The 18,375-nt window shown below is 45.8% G+C and overlaps 1 protein-coding gene across 1 annotated transcript in view; it reads left to right on the forward strand.

Moving 5' to 3' along the window:
• mgat5 (alpha-1,6-mannosylglycoprotein 6-beta-N-acetylglucosaminyltransferase) overlaps positions 1-14,063 on the forward strand; it is a 45,321-nt gene extending 31,258 nt beyond the window's left edge. The window contains exons 11-17 of the mRNA XM_080492812.1: positions 5,258-5,391; positions 10,516-10,665; positions 12,004-12,150; positions 12,303-12,419; positions 12,697-12,771; positions 13,470-13,627; positions 13,733-14,063. Of these exons, the coding sequence (XP_080348938.1) occupies positions 5,258-5,391; positions 10,516-10,665; positions 12,004-12,150; positions 12,303-12,419; positions 12,697-12,771; positions 13,470-13,627; positions 13,733-13,931 (980 nt within the window). The 3' untranslated portion in view covers positions 13,932-14,063. The remainder of the gene's footprint in view (positions 1-5,257; positions 5,392-10,515; positions 10,666-12,003; positions 12,151-12,302; positions 12,420-12,696; positions 12,772-13,469; positions 13,628-13,732) is intronic.
• The last annotated feature ends 4,312 nt before the right edge of the window (positions 14,064-18,375 follow it).

The following is an 18,375-nucleotide window of genomic DNA, read 5'->3' on the forward strand; positions in this document are numbered from 1 at the left end:
AAAGTGTCTCTTTTGGTCATAAAGGCCACAAGGCCCCTGAGCTCAGAAGCCATTTTTCCAAAAGTTGTTGTGTAAACTGACCCCTAAAACAAACACAATGAAGGTTCTGCTTCTTTTTTTTTCCTCTTAGGCGACGTTGACAACATTTTTAACATGTTGTATGCAGATGTAACGGTGGTCCGATTTTTTTTCTGGACTGGGGCATTTGTTCCGATTAGGCAGCGCGCCATCAATCACTGGGAGCCCTCGGTCAATAAGACAAGACGCTGCCAAATTGACCCCGTTAATCTATTTCAAAGTTGGAACAGCGGCGGCGGGTTTTTCTACAAGTACACAGCTTGTGTTGGTCAAGTTCCTCCGGCACTCAGATCTACTGCGGAGAGACGCTGTGATCATGCAGGAGAAAAAAAAAAAAAACAACCTTTGAAGCTGCCTCGCGACTTATTCCATATCCAAACGGGAGTTACGGAATTCTTCGTAACGAGACACTCGAGGATCTCTTAATTCGTCGCGGCAGCGAGGGTTGACGTTCGGGGATTTACTTTCGCTGTAACCGAGCGCCCCTCGCTGTGTTCATACCTTGTTTTCACGTCTCGCGCGCCGGCTTTGATTGATTGCGGAGGATTAGCATAATAGAGGCGTCTCGGGAGCGCTGCCGGGACACTTTTATTACATCGCTGCCGTACAAGTAGGAAGTTGACAATGTGGACGTCTTAGAGAACTGTCCAAACTCCCAGCAGAATTCTAAAGTGCTGTTCCCTGATGATGTATAGTCTGGCTCGAGCTCTCATTCAGAGGCTGCACAGTTTTGTCAGCCGAGGTACCAAAGGAAGCGTCAACGTGATCACAAATCCATGAAAGGTGGCCACAAAGAGCTGCAAAGGGACGCAAAACGGACACAAAGAGATGTAAAACAACCGCAAATATGTGAGAAGCATATTGACAAAGATATGAAACACAACCGCACTGAAGTAAAAACCAAGCAAAGAGATGAAAAATGGCCACAATGAGATGCAAAACTATATAGAATTAAAAAAAAAAATTATAATTAAAACTGCAAAGGGGATGCAAAATAATGGGGGAAAAACAGATGTATGAAAGCTCCCCAAAAATTATAAAGCAGCTGGAGAGAGATACAAAACAACAGCAAGGGAATGCAAGACAGCAACAAAGACATATGAAGGAGCTACAAATAGGTGTACAACAGTCCCATTGGGGATGCAAAACAACCATGAAAAAATATGGAAAAAAACAACAGAGCTATAAGACCACACCAAAAAGATCAAAACCATACCAATGGCCACAGATAGATGTGTGGAACAATCAAAAGAGATGCAAAATGGCCACAATGAGACACAAAGCACCGACAGAGGGATGCAAAATAGCGATAAATCCTCAAATAGTGTAAAAATCCAAAAAAATACTACTAAACATGGAATCAAAACAGCCACAAATAAACACCAAACATGTAGGCTGCCAAATTAACCGCGAAGGGACTCCAAATTGGCGCGGTAACACCACAGCGATGGTGAAGACGCCGCGCCTGGGGCCCCCTTGGTCTCTTAGTCAGTCAGGTTGTACCAATATTGACTCCCTGTCCTTGTTGATTAAGTGGAGAATTCCCGACAAAGCAAATTTGCCCCCCCCCCCCGTGTTATCGGCGAGTCCTGTCACGGAACGCCGCGGCAGCTGCTCCTCCGGCGGCGCCTCCGTCCTCCCGGGCTTGTTTGTTCGCTAATAGCGAATGAAGCCGCGTGGCAAGTTGAGTTGACACTTTGAGTGGCGGCACTTGTGGGAGTTAGCGGCATCTGTTTCCAAACGCATCAAGGGGGCCGAGCTCTAATTAACAGGCTGTCCTGTTTACATCCTTCAGCCCGGCGCCTCCTCCACCTCCTCCTCCTCATACATGGGACCTCCTCCGACACTCTCCCTTCTCCACTTTCGCGAGTGTGCTGTCATACGTGTGGCCGTCATTGAAATAAGTGGGCTAATGGACTTTCACGAAGCTCCTACTCTCATACTTGCTGAAAGCGACTGTAGCCGGCGGTTTATTTATATCTGTCGGTACGGCTTCATCCGATTGGCTCTCCACGACAAGCCAAGCACAGATCCGCTGATGGCTTCACAACGGCGAACTCCCACATTCCTGTGAACTCCCACACACGTGTAGCACAAAGCGATGGAAAATAACCACAAAGGGAAGAGAAGAAAAAAAAAGGGTGGGGGGGGGGGGATGCAAAACAACCATAAACAGATGTATCGTTTGCACAACGAAACACGACACAGCCACGGATTGATGCAAAGTTGCTAATAACAGATGTACAACAGACACAAAGATGCAAAAAAAAAAAGCAAATAGATGCAAAACTGGTGATAACAGGCTGACAACAGCCCAAAAAATGCACACAAAACAGTCACAGAGAACTATGAATGTATGTAATATTGTTAATAGGTTTACAAAAGATGCAAAACAACATATGTAATGCAAAACAACCGCAAAGCAATGCAAAACTATCCCAAAGCAATGTAAAACTATCCCAAAGCAATGTAAAACAATTCAAAACAACCTCAAAGTGATGCAAAACAATCACAAAGCGATGCAAAACAATCACAAAGCGATGCAAAACAACCACAAATACATACAAAACAACCTCAAATCGACGCAAAACAACCACAAATAAATGTAAAACAATCGCAAAGTGATGTAAAATGACTAATGGGAGATTTACAACTGCCAGAAATTAAGCAATTTTGCTTCCATTTGTAGTTGTTTTGCATCAGAGGAAATTTACAACAGCAGTGAAAGGTGCAAAACATCTACAACAGCCACACTAAACGGAGTAACCGAACACAACCACATGTCACATGTGTGAGAATCACAACCACCGCCAATGGATGTGAAACGACTACAACCACGGCGACATTAAAAAAGACAAAAAAAAGAACAACACAATCTGGCCAAAGCGGCCACAAAAAGGAAGAAAACACCCACTAAGGCAACTATCAGAGGTCCCTTTTGTGTTTCTGTTGGGAAGTACGGAACAAAAGCAGGATACACGAGCTGTTAACTTCCAAGTGAAGAACATATCCAACGAGAGCTTAACGTGACGGCATTGGCCTTTAGCAGGTGGCACTTTTATGTTTGCTTTGAAGGTATTTATCTCGAGTCAATATGTGCTCAGTGATTGATTCAGCAAATACTGGCTTTTTCTTTTCTTTTTCTTTTTTTTTTTCTTTTTTTTTTTCTTGTGGTTGAGCGGGACCAGATGTTGCATTCCAGCCAACACCCTGAGAATAACACACAAAGCTTCGTTTCTGTTGAAATTAGTCAAAGCTCAGTCATTGTTGTGCTCCTGTCTTCCCGTTAAATGTCATGACTCAGTCCCTGGCTTTGAGTGAGATATTATTAGGTTGTTTTGGGGTTGTTTTTTTGGGGGGGAGGGGGGGGGGGGCTTGAATCCGAGTAGGTAGCCGAGTTTGGAGCCTCGGAGCGGTGATCTCACTCAACGACCACGCTGGAGTGAGTTCCTGCTCCCCCGACTGACTGACTGACCTCAATTTGCCTCTGTAGTAATGAATCTGTGGTTAAAGGGGTGGGGGTGGGGGTGGGGGGTGGGGGGGGGGACCACAGCAGCTCCCCGTGGGGCTCGTAAACCACAATCCATCCTCCCAAAGTCCACCGCTTTCACTAAAGGATTCACCACAAAAGGATGCAAAATGGCGCGCCTGACATTTACGACTGCCCCCAAAAGATCTAAAACAACCACAAGTTGATGCAATTGTGCTCCTAACGCACACACACACACACAAAAACATATGGATACAAGAAAAGGTGAAAAACACCATGAGATCCTAAACAACAAATGGACACAAGATGCAAAATTGCTCCAAGGAAATATGAGAACAATGGACGCAGAATTGACTCCAGCAACAAAAATGCACCAAAAACACACAAAAGCATCACAAATAGATGTTATTCAGGTACAAAAGAAACCAAAATTGCTCTTCTGAGATTTAAAAAACAAAACAAATTTGCAAATCAAAAGCAAAAGGATGCAGAAATGCTATTCTGATATGTACAACATCTACAAAAGGATGCAAAACAACCACAAAAGGATCCACAACCGCTATTTTGAGATTTACAACCACAAAAGGATGCAAAACAACCACAAAAAGGATCCAAAATTGCTATTTTTGAGATTAAAAACAACAGAAAAAGATGCAAAACAACTACAAAAGGATGCAAAATGGATATTCTGAGATTAACAACAACCACAAAAAGGTGCAAAATTGCTATTCTGAGATTTACGACCACAAAAGGATGCAAAACAACCACAAAAAGGATCCAAAATTGCTCTTCTGAGATTAAAAACAGAAAAAGATGCAAAACAACTACAAAAGGATGCAAAATGGATATTCTGAGATTAACAACAACCACAAAAAGGTGCAAAATTGCTATTCTGAGATTTACGACCACAAAAGGATGCAAAACAACCACAAAAAGGATCCAAAATTGCTCTTCTGAGATTAAAAACAGAAAAAGATGCAAAACAACTACAAAAGGATGCAAAATGGATATTCTGAGATTAACAACAACCACAAAAAGGTGCAAAATTGCTATTCTGAGATTTACGACCACAAAAGGATGCAAAACAACCACAAAAAGGATCCAAAATTGCTCTTCTGAGATTAAAAACTGAAAAAGATGCAAAACAACTACAAAAGGATGCAAAATGGATATTCTGAGATTAACAACAATCACAAAAAGGTGCAAAATTGTTATTCTGAGATTTACGACCACAAAAGGATGCAAAACAACCACAAAAAGGATCCAAAATTGCTATTCTGAGATTAAAAACAACTCCAAAAGGATGCAAAATTGCTATTCTGAATTTACGACCACAAAAGGATGCAAAACGACCACAAAAAGGATCCACAATTGCTATTCTGAGTTTTACAACCGCCACGAAACATGCAAAACGCGGATTGAGAATGGCTCTCCTTCGCCCGCGCTCCAAAAAGCAACCCCTTCCCACGTTTGTTTCCCACGGCAGATGGCGGCGAGGTTTGGCGCTGCCAGCTCGCCGTGCCTCACTTGACCCTCTCCTCCTGCCGTTTCTCATAAAAACCAGTCGGCACTGTGCAGCCAGATCTGCAAGGAATGCAAAGTGTTTGCACCTTTTGTGTTTTTACTCGATTTATTTTATTGATTGATTTATTTATTTTTTCCACAACGCTGCTCTTTTTTTCCGCGCAGCTCACACGCCGGATAACAGCTTCCTGGGCTTCGTGGTGGAGCAGCATCTCAACGCCAGCGACATCCGCCACATCGACGACGTCAAGAGGCAGAACCAGTCGCTGGTCTACGGCAAGGTGGACAACTTCTGGAAGGTAACGCAGTCGTAGATTCGGGGGATGCACATTTTCAAAAAACAAAACGCTACGACTTCATCTCCATGGAAACAAGGGCAAACGCAAATTTTGGGGAGGGGCGGGGGGGGGGGGTGTGGGGGGGGTGGCTTAGGCTCCATCTCTGTATGTAAACAGAGGAAAACGCAACTTTGTGAAAACCCTCCGTATCCATGCAAATGTGGGAAATGCAACTTTTTGAAAACGATCTGGCCCCAGGGGGAAAACACTACTTTTTGGAAAAGGTCTGACTTTGTCTCTGTGGAATTTGGGGGGGGGGGTGGGGTGGGGGTGCACATTTTCAAAAATGCTCCGACTTTGTCTCCATGGAAACTGGGAAAATGCAACTTTGTGAAATGCGCCAACTCCGTCTCCTTAGAAACGGAGGAAATCATAAGCGACACCTGATCCCGCGGCGATGGAGGCGCTTGCTGGTCATAGGCTGAGACCCCCCCCCCCCCCCCCCCCCCCCCCCCCCAAACAGGCTCATTAACAATACTTACACAGCCTGAGTCTCAGATCCGCGGTGCGAGGCTCTGAATCCCAAGGTGCCCTGGTATTTTAATCCAGGGGGTAGCCTCGGCGAGTCGGTCCGGGTCGACCTCCGCTTCATTCGCTGCCGCTCTAGAAGGGGGGGGGGGGGGCTAATCAGACTCCCGAGCGTGTTCATTACCTCCTGCTTTTAATTAAAGGGCCGTTTTGGGGCCGACTGATAAGGAGCCGCTCGGGTTCCATTCCGAACGCGTCGACTCTCGGCTATTGTCCCATTTCCCCTCGCGGCAGAAGTCGCCAAGTCCCCCACGCACGTTCTTGTTTCATTGAGTCGATCGGGGGGAGAAGTTCTGTCAAATGTGCGGCCCAGATGGGCCGTGTTTCGAGGCTTGTTCATCGTCCCACAGCCATGTTCCTTAATCCGGAGGGGTTAGCGGGGGTTAGGCTAAGGAAGACGTCATGAGGGACCTTTCGGAGGAGCAGCAGACTTTAGACATGGGGGGGACGTTTGGTGACGCTGGCAGACAAACGTGACCTTCGAGGAGCCGTTTGGTAAATATAACCTACAAATATGGGCGTGCGTTAAATAGAACAGAACCTAAAGGCTTAAATATGTGTGTGTGTGTGCTGGCATTATGTTATGTAAAGAGCATTATCATCTTTCTGTCCACACACACACACACACCACACACACACACATTCTCCCGTCTCCGTGGAAACCGGGGTGGAAACGCAGCTTTTTCGATTTGCGCCGTCTCCGTGGTGGCGGGAGGAAACACGACTTTTTGAAAACACTGCGAGTTTGTCTACTTCGAAACGGGGGGGGGGGGGGTGGATGCTCAGACTCCGTGGAATTGTGGGGTGGGGGGAAGGCGCAAGTTTTTGAATTTGCTCCGTGTCCATGGTGGCGGGAGGAAACGCAACTTTTTGAAAAAACCCTCTGACTCGGTCTCCGTGGAAAAAGCTCCAACTCAGTTGAAACGGGGAGAAAACAAAACTTTTTCTCTGTGGAGACGGAAGGAAATGCACATTTTTGAAAGTGCTCCGTCTCAGTGGAAACGCAATTTTTTGAGTCACTCTACTTGGAAACCGAGGAAATCTGAACTTTTTGAAAACATTCCGTCTCCTCAGAAACTAGAGAAATGGAACTTTTTAAAAATGCTCCTTCACTGTGGAAACGGGTGGAAACACAACTTTTTGAAAACGCACTGACTCCATCTCCTCTCAAACAGAGGGGGGAAACGCAACTTTTTCAATACGCTCCGAGTCCGTGTAAACATCGGAAAAGAATGCCGTGTAAACGTGAAAGTTTTCTGATATGAAAACACAAAAAAAATTAAAAGATGTTTCCACTCGAAAAATTGCGCCAACGGGGCCTGAATGAAGCGATCGGACCGACCCAGATGTGATTGAAATCGGGCCAATCCGAACACGGCGTGATTTCAAACGGATCCGTGTTTAATGTGAGTACTTGGCGGCGGCGGTAGCGGCGTAACCGCAGCGAGTGTCCAGGGGAAGGGATCGTTAGCACACCTCAATGCTTCGTCAAGCCCCATTAGACCCGACGCCGTGTCATCTACCAGAGGGCCGCGAGGCGAGGAGGAGGAGGAGGAGGAGGAGGCGCAGGGCGGCTGCTTAATCAGGCAGGGGGAAAGCCTTGCAGGAAGAATAAATAACACACACACACACACACACACACTCAGAGATGGAAACACCTGTATCCTTCACACGCCGTGCAATTACAGGCTTCTGGACAGGAAGCGAGTTTCCAGCAGGGTATCGCTCCCAAAGAGGCATTATTTATTTAAAGGGCAGCGTTTGGATTGTGAAGGTGTGGGGGGAAAAAAAAAAATGGAGGAATGAGAACGCTTGAGCTGAGCAATAAATGAAAAAGAAACCTGATTCGATAAAGCAGCTGTGACAAAAAGGAGTCGACTTAATGACGGGCGTCTTTTCACCAAGTGGCGCATTTGGGTTTGTGGAGATTAATTCCCCAAATCCTACTTAAATGTATAAACTTCCCCGACTCAAAACGTTAATTTCTGCTTTAATAAGCCGCTGTAATTAGCTCACAGTCGTTGCTAATTGCAGCTTTTTGCCAGGATGGACTTTATCGCTCGGTCAATTTTTCAGGAGCTTCTTAACGTCCAAATAAGAGCGGGACTCTTTCCTGAGAAGGCTGATGTCACACATCACATCTGTTCTGGGGTTGTTGGGTTATTTGTGTGTTTATTTACCCGAGTTTACACAAGAACGTTTTAAGTGACTCCGTCTCCATGGAAACGAGGAAAGGGCATTGTTATAAAGACGCGCCGTCTTCATCTCCGCGGTAATGGAGGAAAGACAACTTTATCAAAATGCTCGGTCTCCGAGGTAACGGGGGGGGGGGTCACGCAACTTTTCGAAAATGCTCCCGACTCCCAGCTTCATTGAAACGGGGTAAAACGGAACTTTTTGAATATGCTGCGTCTCCGTTTAAGCAAATATTTTTTTTCAATGCCCCAACTCTGTCTCCATGGAAATGGGGTGAAACACAACTTTTTTAAAAATGCTCCGACACCCGTCTTCATGGAACCAGGCTAAAATGCAACTTTTTTAATATGCTCCGTTTAAGCAAACATTTTTTAAAACGCTCCGACTCCGTCTCCAAACGCAACTCTTGGGGGGAAAAAACGCTCCGCAACTTGAGAGCTGTTTTTGAAAAAGTTGCATTTTCAGTGGCTCCGACCGCCATTATCTTGTAAACGAACACCCACAATGCAACCGATGTTTTGGCGTGACCGGGGCCTCAGTGTTGACGTAAATCTTCTTTCTCAAACAGTTTTTCCTCCTTTTTCGCCACAAACTTGTAACGTTTTAACCTTGAAGTAGAGAAGAGGCAGGTTTCTGATGTGTTAAGACTCTCTCACACACTTTGATCTTTTCGTCGGGAAAAGATCAAAGTGATGACCTCCCATCCCCCGCCACCTTGAGTTTCCTTCATGTGGAAGCCGGTGTGTTACATGGGAAAGTGAATATTTCCTGCTTCACTGAATGTGTGTTGTGACTGACGGGCGTCCGTGATTTCTCCACGTTTTGGGTTTTTTCTCGCGCGAGTCGATCCACCCGTCGGCATGCAGACGAGGCAACTCCAGGTTGCAGGAGTACGACTGGAGGTGTGTATCAGCGGCTGCTCGTCTCTCAAGCCTCCACTCTGCTGACACACAGCAGCCGCCGCCTGTCCCGTTTCCTCTCCGCGCTCCAGTTTACAAATTTCCCCCTGATTTACAAGGTCATAAAACACGCCGCCGCCGCCGCCTCCCGCTCCTCTCTCGGCTTCAATCAGCCCCCCCGCCAAGGCAGAGCACTTACGTTCTGACTGTCGGAGCTCCTGTACGAGGCTCGCTGCCATGGATTTGGTTTGGCTGGAACTGTTTCATTAATGAAAGAGAAAAGTTTTTGCCCCCTATAGGCCTGGCATATTACCTACATCATTTCAGTTTGACGGAAGCTCCTCGGTTGTCGGTTCCACTACGTTTTGTCCTCTTCGTTTGTCTTCTATCCACCGTCCGATGTCCTCTGCACGGCGAGTCTTCCGCTCGAATTACAATGTGCCATTGAAGGAAATGTCAGATTTAGGTGCCATTTCCTCACTTTTACTCCAAATATAGTATTTTCTTTTAATCCGTGTTTTGTAAACACGGTCTTATTTTAGGTGACGATTTATAACGGGAAAATGATCCAGCAGAGAGAAACAACCTCAATGTGCTGAAAACTCTCCAGACAGATGGATTTTTTCTTTTTTTTTTTCATGTTCGCTTGCTTCCTTTGATCTGTGTTTGAGAGTTTGCACTTCCTTCATTTCTTTTTTTTTTTTTTCTGTAAACCGCGCACACGAATCCCAGCTCAGCTCTCCCGGGTAAAAAGATTACAGGATAGTGATTTCACCTTCTAATTAGGGCTTCTTCTTCTTCTTCTTCTTCTTCTCTCTCTATCTCACACACACACACACACACTGCAGACACGCCAGGCTGCTTTAGTTACAGCAGGCCGGCTGGAGGCATCTGATAGCCGGGCCTCCAGAGACCCGGACGAGCGGCTACCTGAAATCTAAGCCCCGAGAGGAAGGAGCCACACAAACACTTACAAGAAAATGTCCCGGAGTCACATCCGAGTGGAGTCGCTCTGGGCCACAATGAGCTTTGCGGCTCGCCGCAGCCAATCACGTCCATCAATTTCTGCGGTTTCCTTTTTGGAGGATGCGCTTTAATTGGATGACTTATCGTTCGTTGCCTGGGTTTGACCTTTGACCTCGCCTCGTCAACGGAGGCCAAACGGCGAAAAAGGCTTTCATGTTTTGTTTTTTTTCCCCCCGTTTGTATTTCAAGGACCCCGCCGATCAGGTGAAGCTCTAATAACAGAAGCCATTGTGTGCCCTTTTCATCCGGGGGCTATTTTTAGCTCGGCCAGATGGTCGGCCAGGTAGCTTGAACAAAAGTTCACCCGGCCAGATAACGAGATGACGATAGGGATCCGCCCGCCATCGGAAAAAAGATGATCCGAAAATCCTCTTTTTTTTTTTAATTCAATGTCTCTCTCTCGCTCTCTCTCTCTCTCTCTCTCTTCCCCTCCCAGGATAAGAAGAAGTACCTGGACATCATCCACAGCTACATGGAGGTGCACGGCACCGTGCACGGCACCAGCACCGTGCACCTCCCGAGCTACGTGAAGAACCACGGCATCCTGAGCGGCCGCGACCTGCAGTTCCTGCTGCGTGAGACCAAGGTGAGGGGCCTGTATTTGGACCCGTCGTTTTTAAAAAAAAACAAAAAAAAAAAACTTGCCCTGGATTGTGTTTTTGTTGAACCAGACTAAAGGCGATTAAATCCCGCCCAACAGAGAGTTTACCGGAGACAACACATTTACAGTTACCTGCGCGCTGCCGGAGCTAATTGGCCTCGCGAGGGGCTCCGCTTTTTAAAAACACAAGGGGCTTCCGTCAAGGAGTTTGACATTCTATATATATATATATTTTTTTTTTATTTTTTTTTTTTGCTCTAGGGATGTACTGTCAATGATCAAACCTTCTCCACGTCACACGCTGACTCCTTTTCCTACTTTTCCGCCACTTTTGAAACGGAGGAAAACACACACACACACACACACACACACACACACACACACACACACACACACACGGCCTGGCAGGTGCCTGGAGTAGCGACGCCACAAACAAGCCCCGTCGAATTTAAGTGGCTGGGTCATTAAACTCTGCAGAAACGGCGTGTTGGAAGCGACGCGCGCGGCCGCGGGGCGGCCGGCCTCTTTTGTCGGCCCGCTTCTGTTTCTTCGGCGTCGCGTTCAAATTCACGCCGTCGAGTATACGGGACGGCACATCTCGGCGAGTTTATGCCCGTCGGAGCTGAGCAAACTGATGAGATTGATGGAGGGTCTGCGGTAAGTAGTTGATTGATCATTTAATTAGTGGTCAGAAAATTCATCAGCAGCTCCCTTTAATAACGGCGCCAGCTTCTGGGAAAGGAAATCAATCACAATCGAAATGTTTTTAAGGCACCGGTCAAGTTCAAATCCGCAGGTTGTTTTCACGTATTGGAGTAGAAAATGCATGCATGCACACACGCATGCCGACATGCGTCTTACGCTGCAGTCTCACTGATTTGAAATCGGTACCACCGGAGCTGCAGGCCTCATGGATTCACTCCTCCTCTCTGCCTGGATTCACTCGGCTTTCTTCCCCCCCCCTCTTCCTCCTCTTCTTCCTCCTTCCTCTCCCTGCTCCCTATAAATACTGGTCGACTGTTACACCCACCCACCCACGCAGGCAGACATGGTGAAATTGACGCTGTCTGCTGCCACCTGCTGGCTGAAGTTGTGCAGGAGCAGCAGGTTGTGAACACAGGTCCGGTTATTTACATGGCAGGCTGCACGGTACAGCGCTGCATTGTGTGCTAAAGATAGTGTGTGTGGGTGTGTGTGTGTGTGTGCACACAGAGCCGGCGTTGTAGCCGGGACCCTCACCCCTACCTCCCACCCCCACCCTCATTCTCACACTCATGTGACTTTTCTTTTTCTTTTTCTTTTTTTCCCCCCTCTCCTCCTCAGTTATTCGTGGGTCTCTCCTTCCCCTACGAGGGTCCGGCGCCCTTAGAGGCCATCGCCAACGGCTGTGCCTTCCTCAACCCCAAGTTCACTCCCCCGAAGAGCAGCAAGAACACCGACTTCTTCAAAGGGAAGCCCACTTTGAGAGAGGTGAGTCGCTTTTTCAAAAAAAAGTTAAAAAAAAAAAGAAAAGGTGTGCTTGTTTCGCTCACACCTCTCTCTCTCTCTCTCTCTCTCTCTCTCTCTCTCTCTCTCTCTCTCTCTCTCTCTCTCTCTCTCGCCCCTCCCTCCCTCCTCCACAGCTGACCTCTCAGCACCCGTACGCCGAGGTGTACATCGGCCAGCCCCACGTGTGGACGGTGGACATCGAGAACCCGGGCGAGGTGGAGCGGGCACTCCGCTCCATCCTGAGCCAGAAGGTAAGGATGGCGATCCGTCTCCCTTGCATATTCGTATGTAATCCCCCCCCATCCCTGAGTCGTGCGCCATCGGAACAATGCCGCCGTTCACTAAGCCCCGCCCGGCCGACTCTCATATGCTCGGCGACCCGTCGCGAGCCGCGGCCGGCCGGGCTCAGCGCCACGACAAAGGGCGCGCTTGTTTTTTTTTTGGGGCGGGGGGGGGGGGGGGGTTGGAGTTTCGCAGACCGGCGGTGCTAATGTTTCTCACACACACACACATGAAATCCTCCCACAGATCGAGCCCTACCTGCCCTACGAGTTCACCTGCGAGGGGATGCTGCAGCGAGTCAACGCGTTCATCGAGAACCAGGTACTGCTCCCACAATGCACTGCAATGCAGGGGAGTGATGAGAAAGTCCTGAATGATGAAAACGACGACGCGTATCTATCTTGTAGACGTGTGCATGTGTGTGTATATTGTCATGATTCAGGCATTAAGCTCAGTTCTTTAAGATTTTCGCGATTTCCAGTTCCAGGTGGGTTTAATATGGCCCATGTGTGTGATTTTTTTTTTTTGAAACGTTAAAAAAAAATCTAAAAAGAACAAAACCACTTTCTTTAATTAGATTTTGTAAAACTGCATTAAATTTCATCCTTTTTGAGATTAATTTTGTATGTATTTTTGCCTTTAAAACTGAGGGAAAGTTTCGGTCTTCACAAGATTTCGTGTTGGAATTTTCAAAATCTGTCCCGTCCGCTTTAAATCGGCGCATTTAATCTCGATCGTTGACGTCCAACACGCGTCCCGCGGCCCAAAACGGGCCTGTCAGAGTTTAATTCGCGTGACAACACATCAGATTTGATTTCTAATCAAAACAAACCACTTTGTTTCATTAGATTTTGTAAAAGTGCATCAAATGGAAACTGAGGGAAAAGCTGATTTTGTGGTTCAATTACATCCAACATAAACATAGTGTTTATTGTTTCCGGGCCAGAAGTGGCCCCGTGCGAGAGTTCGATTCCTCTTCTCCCGGGGAGAAATGACTCATCTCTGTGTCGCGTCGCCAGGACTTTTGCCACGGGCAGGTGATGTGGCCGCCTCTCAGCGCCCTGCAGGTCAAGCTGGCCGAGCCGGGCCGCACCTGCAAGCAGGTGTGTCAGGAGGAGCAGCTGATCTGCGAGCCGTCCTTCTTCCAGCACCTCAACAAGGACAAGGACCTGGCCAGGTTTGGGACACTCGCGCCCGCGCGCGCACGCCTACACCGCCACCAGATGGCAGCAGAGTTGCATTTTGAGACGACGACGATGATGTGTGCTTGTGTGTGTCTCAGGTTCGGCGTGGACTGCCAGACGGTGGAGTCCAGCTCGGACACGTTGGTCCCGGCCTACAGCGACACGCGCCGCCACTGCATCTTCCAGTCCGACCTGCTGCTGTTCAGCTGCGCCGGCGCCCACCAGTCGCTGCGGCGCGTCTGCCCCTGCCGCGACTACATGAAGGGGCAGGTGGCGCTGTGCAAGGACTGCCTATAGCACCAGCGGGGACGCGGGACGGGAGGAGGAGGAGGTGTGGATGGATTCAGAGCAGTGTGTTGAACACACACAGTGGACTCCTTTTTCGTTGGAATCCTGACCTTCATATTTATTTCCAGCCGGAGGCGTCTGAGAGCACAAGACGCGAAAATACTTGAAAAGAGGTTAAATATCAGCTGTGTGTGCGTGTGTGTGTGTGTGTGTGTGTACGCGTGCGTGTGTGTGTGTGTCCTCCTCTTCCTCCTCCTTCATCCATCCATCCATCTCAAAACTGTTCTTTAGGTAGGTTTGCACTGGACACACACACATTTCCACGGCGGCTAACGAAGAACCAGTTCTACACTGTAAAAGCGACTCGCTCCTCTCTTCTGGACGGAAACCGAGCGGACGTAGAGATCTAGATTTCTATCCATGGAGTTTTAGCTTCGCGGAGTCTCCATCTCCGGCTTCTGCGGACTCGGAAAGCTCGTGTCAGGTTTGTTTCAATCTGTAGAATGGTGGTTTGTCATTTATATATATATATATATTTTTTTTTTTTTTGTGCAAAAGTCAAAGTGTAGAAATCTGCACTGTGGGAGTATAAAAGACACATGAAATTTCCTAAAAATGAAACCCTGAAGAGGTCAGACGTTCATCGGAGGGCAATATAGAGTCGTTTTTTGGAAAGACAAACCTGGAATCAAACCAGAGTTTCGCCCATTTTGATGCAAGAAGTTGGTATTTATTCTTTTTTTTTTTTTTTTTTTGTGCAAAGGTAGGAGAGTAAGTGTAGAAATCTGCACGATGGAGTATGAAACTCCAAGAAAAATAAAACCCTGGAGAGGTCAGAGGGCAAATAAAGACAGTCGAGGGCAATATAGAGTTTGTAATTAGACTTTTTGAAAAGATGCGCCTGAAATCAAATTCTTTTTTTTTTTTTTTTTTTTTTTTTTTTTTTTTTTTGTCAAACAGTCGGAGGGAAAGTTTCAAAATCTGCACTGTGGAGTATAAAAGATACGCGAGATGCCAAAAAAAAGAACTACAACCTGGAGATTCCAGGAGTTCATCAAAGGGCAATTTAGTCTATAATCTGTTTTTTTTTTTGTTTGTTTGTTTTTTTTATCCAGGCTCAACTTTCCAAAAATGAACATTAAAGCCTGAGAATTACAAGAGAAAGTGTGGAAATTTTTTTCTTTGGGTACAAAGAAAAATACGCCAAACTTTTTCAAATTTCACTTTAAATGTTTGTTTTTTTTGCAAAGTCGAGCCCGGATTCTCCGCCTTTTTTCCTCCTTTCCGTCCCACAAACTGCAGATTTTAACACGCCTGATGCTGCTTTTTGATTTTTGATTTTTTGGCTTTAATTTGCTCATCGACCTCCATATCCGGTACTACTACTACTACTACTACTACTACTATTACTACTGCACACGTACAGACTTCATCATCAGTACATTCTCATTTGCTTGCAGATTTTTATTTTTTTTTTTTTTGCAAAAAAAAACAACAAAAAAGAAAAAAAGATTGAATTTGTAGTTCTTGTTGTGAACGGGGGGGAAAAAATGCACTAAGTAATTCTATTTGCAGGTTTAACAGGATTATTAATAACACTGTATATTGTTCATAAGGTTGTTTTTTTTTTCTTCTTTTTTGTATTTATTTTGTATACAGATCTTTATCGCTGTGTTTTTTTGTTTTTTTTTTTGCTGGAATTTAAAAAAAAATTTATTTATCGGAGGGGATTTGTTCGGTTTTTTTGATTTTTTTTTTTTGATTTTTTTTTATATAGAGAGAGAGATTTTTATTTATGCAGAGTAATTTAAGTGTATGACCAAGACGAGGAGGATTTGAACGCTGCCGGCGACGGTCAGACCCGGTGCTTCTCAAATCGTCGGATTTTAGCGAGTTTATTGTTGAGAACTTCTGCGTGGAGTTCACGATCTTCGATCTTCGCGGCAGCAAGCCAAAAAAGAAAGACGGAAAGAAAAAGAAAAGAGAAAAAAAAAAAAGCCTTGTACACTAACGCGCTTTCTTTGTTTGCACAAAATCACGCCTCAATCTTTGTTTATTCTGCCGCCAATCTTTAAAATTCTTTTTTTTTTTTTTTTTTTTTTTAAACATGACGTGCCTTTTTTGTTTTCCCCCGCCCGCTTCGGTTGGAATCATTTATTTTTCTAATTTAATTAAATCGGAGGACATTTGATGTTTAGATTTCGAGAGGGAAAGAAAAAAAAATGATTTGTGAAACATATGTTTTATATTAACTAGATCCTCTAATTTAAATTAGTTTTCTTGCCTTAAAACATTTAGGTTGTTTTTTTTTTCGATGGTTTCTATGTGACCTCCTGCAGCCGAGGGCTGGTTTTAAAGACGCTCGTCGGTACAATCGGATTATATTGGAAGAGATGCGAGTCTCCCGGTCCGCATATCTTTGTGTTCGTGAAGAAGAAGTCCAAACACCTCCACATCGTGTTGTTGTTTCCTTTTTTTTTTTTGTTTGTTTGTTTATTTCTTTGTTCTCACTGACGAGTAAGAGGGATACAACTTTATTTTTAAATAAACCTTTTTTCTGTGACGGTTGGCTCAGGAATTTGTGTGTGTGTGTGTGTGTGTGTGTGTGTGTGTGTGTGTGTGTGTGTGTGTGTGTGTGTGTGTGTGTGTGTGTGTGTGTGTGTGTGTGTGTGTGTGTGTGTGTGTGTGTGTGTGTGTGTGTGTGTGTGTGTGTGTGTGTGTGTGTGTGTGTGTGTGTGTGTTCCAAAAAGAAAATTTTTTTGTTTCTTTTACTTTAAAAAAATTTTCCTCTTGTTTCTCCTTTTTTTTTTTTTTGCCGTTTTACCCCTTTTATTTTTTCACCCCTTATATTCATTGAAGTTTCACGTTTCCATGGCAACATCCTGACAAACGATGCCTTGTTTAAATGGAAAAGCTGAAAACAATGTAGTTGGCATGCCGGGCCACTAGTTGGTGCTGTTGGTTGTTTGTGTAATGAAACCACACACACACACACACACACACGTGCTACAAACACAAACAATAGAGTCCTGGCGTTTTCCAAAAAGTAAAATTTTCAGTGACTCTGAGCGTCGTTGTCATGTCAGCGGACGCCAAAAACGCAACGGGACTTTTGCTGACGCTCGATCAACGGCGACGACCGGACCATGAAATCCACTGGACTCCAGGGAGATGAGGGGCACCCGGTGTCCCGTCGGACCACCGGAAACCGTCGCAAGCGTACCTGAACACACGACCTCAGACAAGATGGCCGCCAACCATGGAGAGCGTTGATGGCGGAGGCGTGTGGGTCGGGGGTCTGCAACCTTTAGGACCGTTTTTTTTTTTTGTGACTTTTCCACCAAAACAAATTAAACTTGAGTCCCAAAACACGTTTAACCTTTGAAATGAGTCTGACCGCTCTTAAAAGTTTAATATATAGTTTTGATATGTGAACATAAAGTTTGTTTTAGCCGTTTTAGCCATTTTTCTTGAAGTAGTTTAGTAGTTTTTTGTTTTCCCCCACTCCAAATTTAAAGTAGTTTATGATTTATTTTTTTTGGTTCATTTAATAAATCCCAGTCATTTTAAGTTTTTTTTTAAAAGCTGTTTTAAGAGAGGTTTTTTTTCCAACGTTTCTAGTGGTTTTAGCTCCCCCCACCCCCCCATTCTAGTTGTGCCTTTTTCTAAAAGAGCTTTTTAGCCCAGAGTTAAGTCCTTTTGAAAAGGAAAGAGAAAAAAAATAAATAAAAGTCTTTTTGAAAATGACTTTTACAAATAGAATGTTTGCTTCGGTACCATTTTGTGACCGGTTCAGGGAGCCACGGCAGGTTGCAGACCCCCTGGCCCTGGACTCGTCAATACTGCACGACAGTGAGCGGCACAATTTCATCTCAATGGACGCCGGTGCGCACGGAGGCGGCATCATCATTGGAGAACGGCTGCTGGAGACCGAAGTACTTCAAACGCCGTGGCCTGGACTTGAATCCCGTTCTGAACCTACTATAAAACGCTCCACGTTCTCGCTCTAATATCGCTGTGGCATGACCTCCTTACGTAAATTTCCCCCCCGAAAGCCAAACAACTGTAGAGTACACTTCGCGAAGCGCTCGCTCGTCAGTGAGATTTTAAGAAGAGCTTCGGGATTAAGGGAAGTCTTTGAAGTCGAAAACCAAGTACAATCGCAGGTGGGGCGTACTGTAAACGACGAGTCGAGCCAGGATCTATCAGACCGGACGAGAGAGGACACGTGTTGACTTTTTGATAAGTTGTCGACAAGATAAATATTGACCGAGTTTCCGTCGTCATGATCCGCGCACACTTTTATTAGCCACACGTGCTGAAAGCTGGACGCCCTGAATCTCCTGCCTCTTGTTTCACTTCGTCTTTCACTTTTCCTACTATCGAAGAGTCTTTGTTTTAATGCCGATTGGCCAAGAATGACTCCAAAAAATCGACTCCCAAGCAAATATTT

Source organism: Lipophrys pholis (assembly GCF_963383615.2).
Source record: "Lipophrys pholis genome assembly, chromosome: 23".
Taxonomy (NCBI): Eukaryota; Metazoa; Chordata; class Actinopteri; order Blenniiformes; family Blenniidae; genus Lipophrys; species Lipophrys pholis.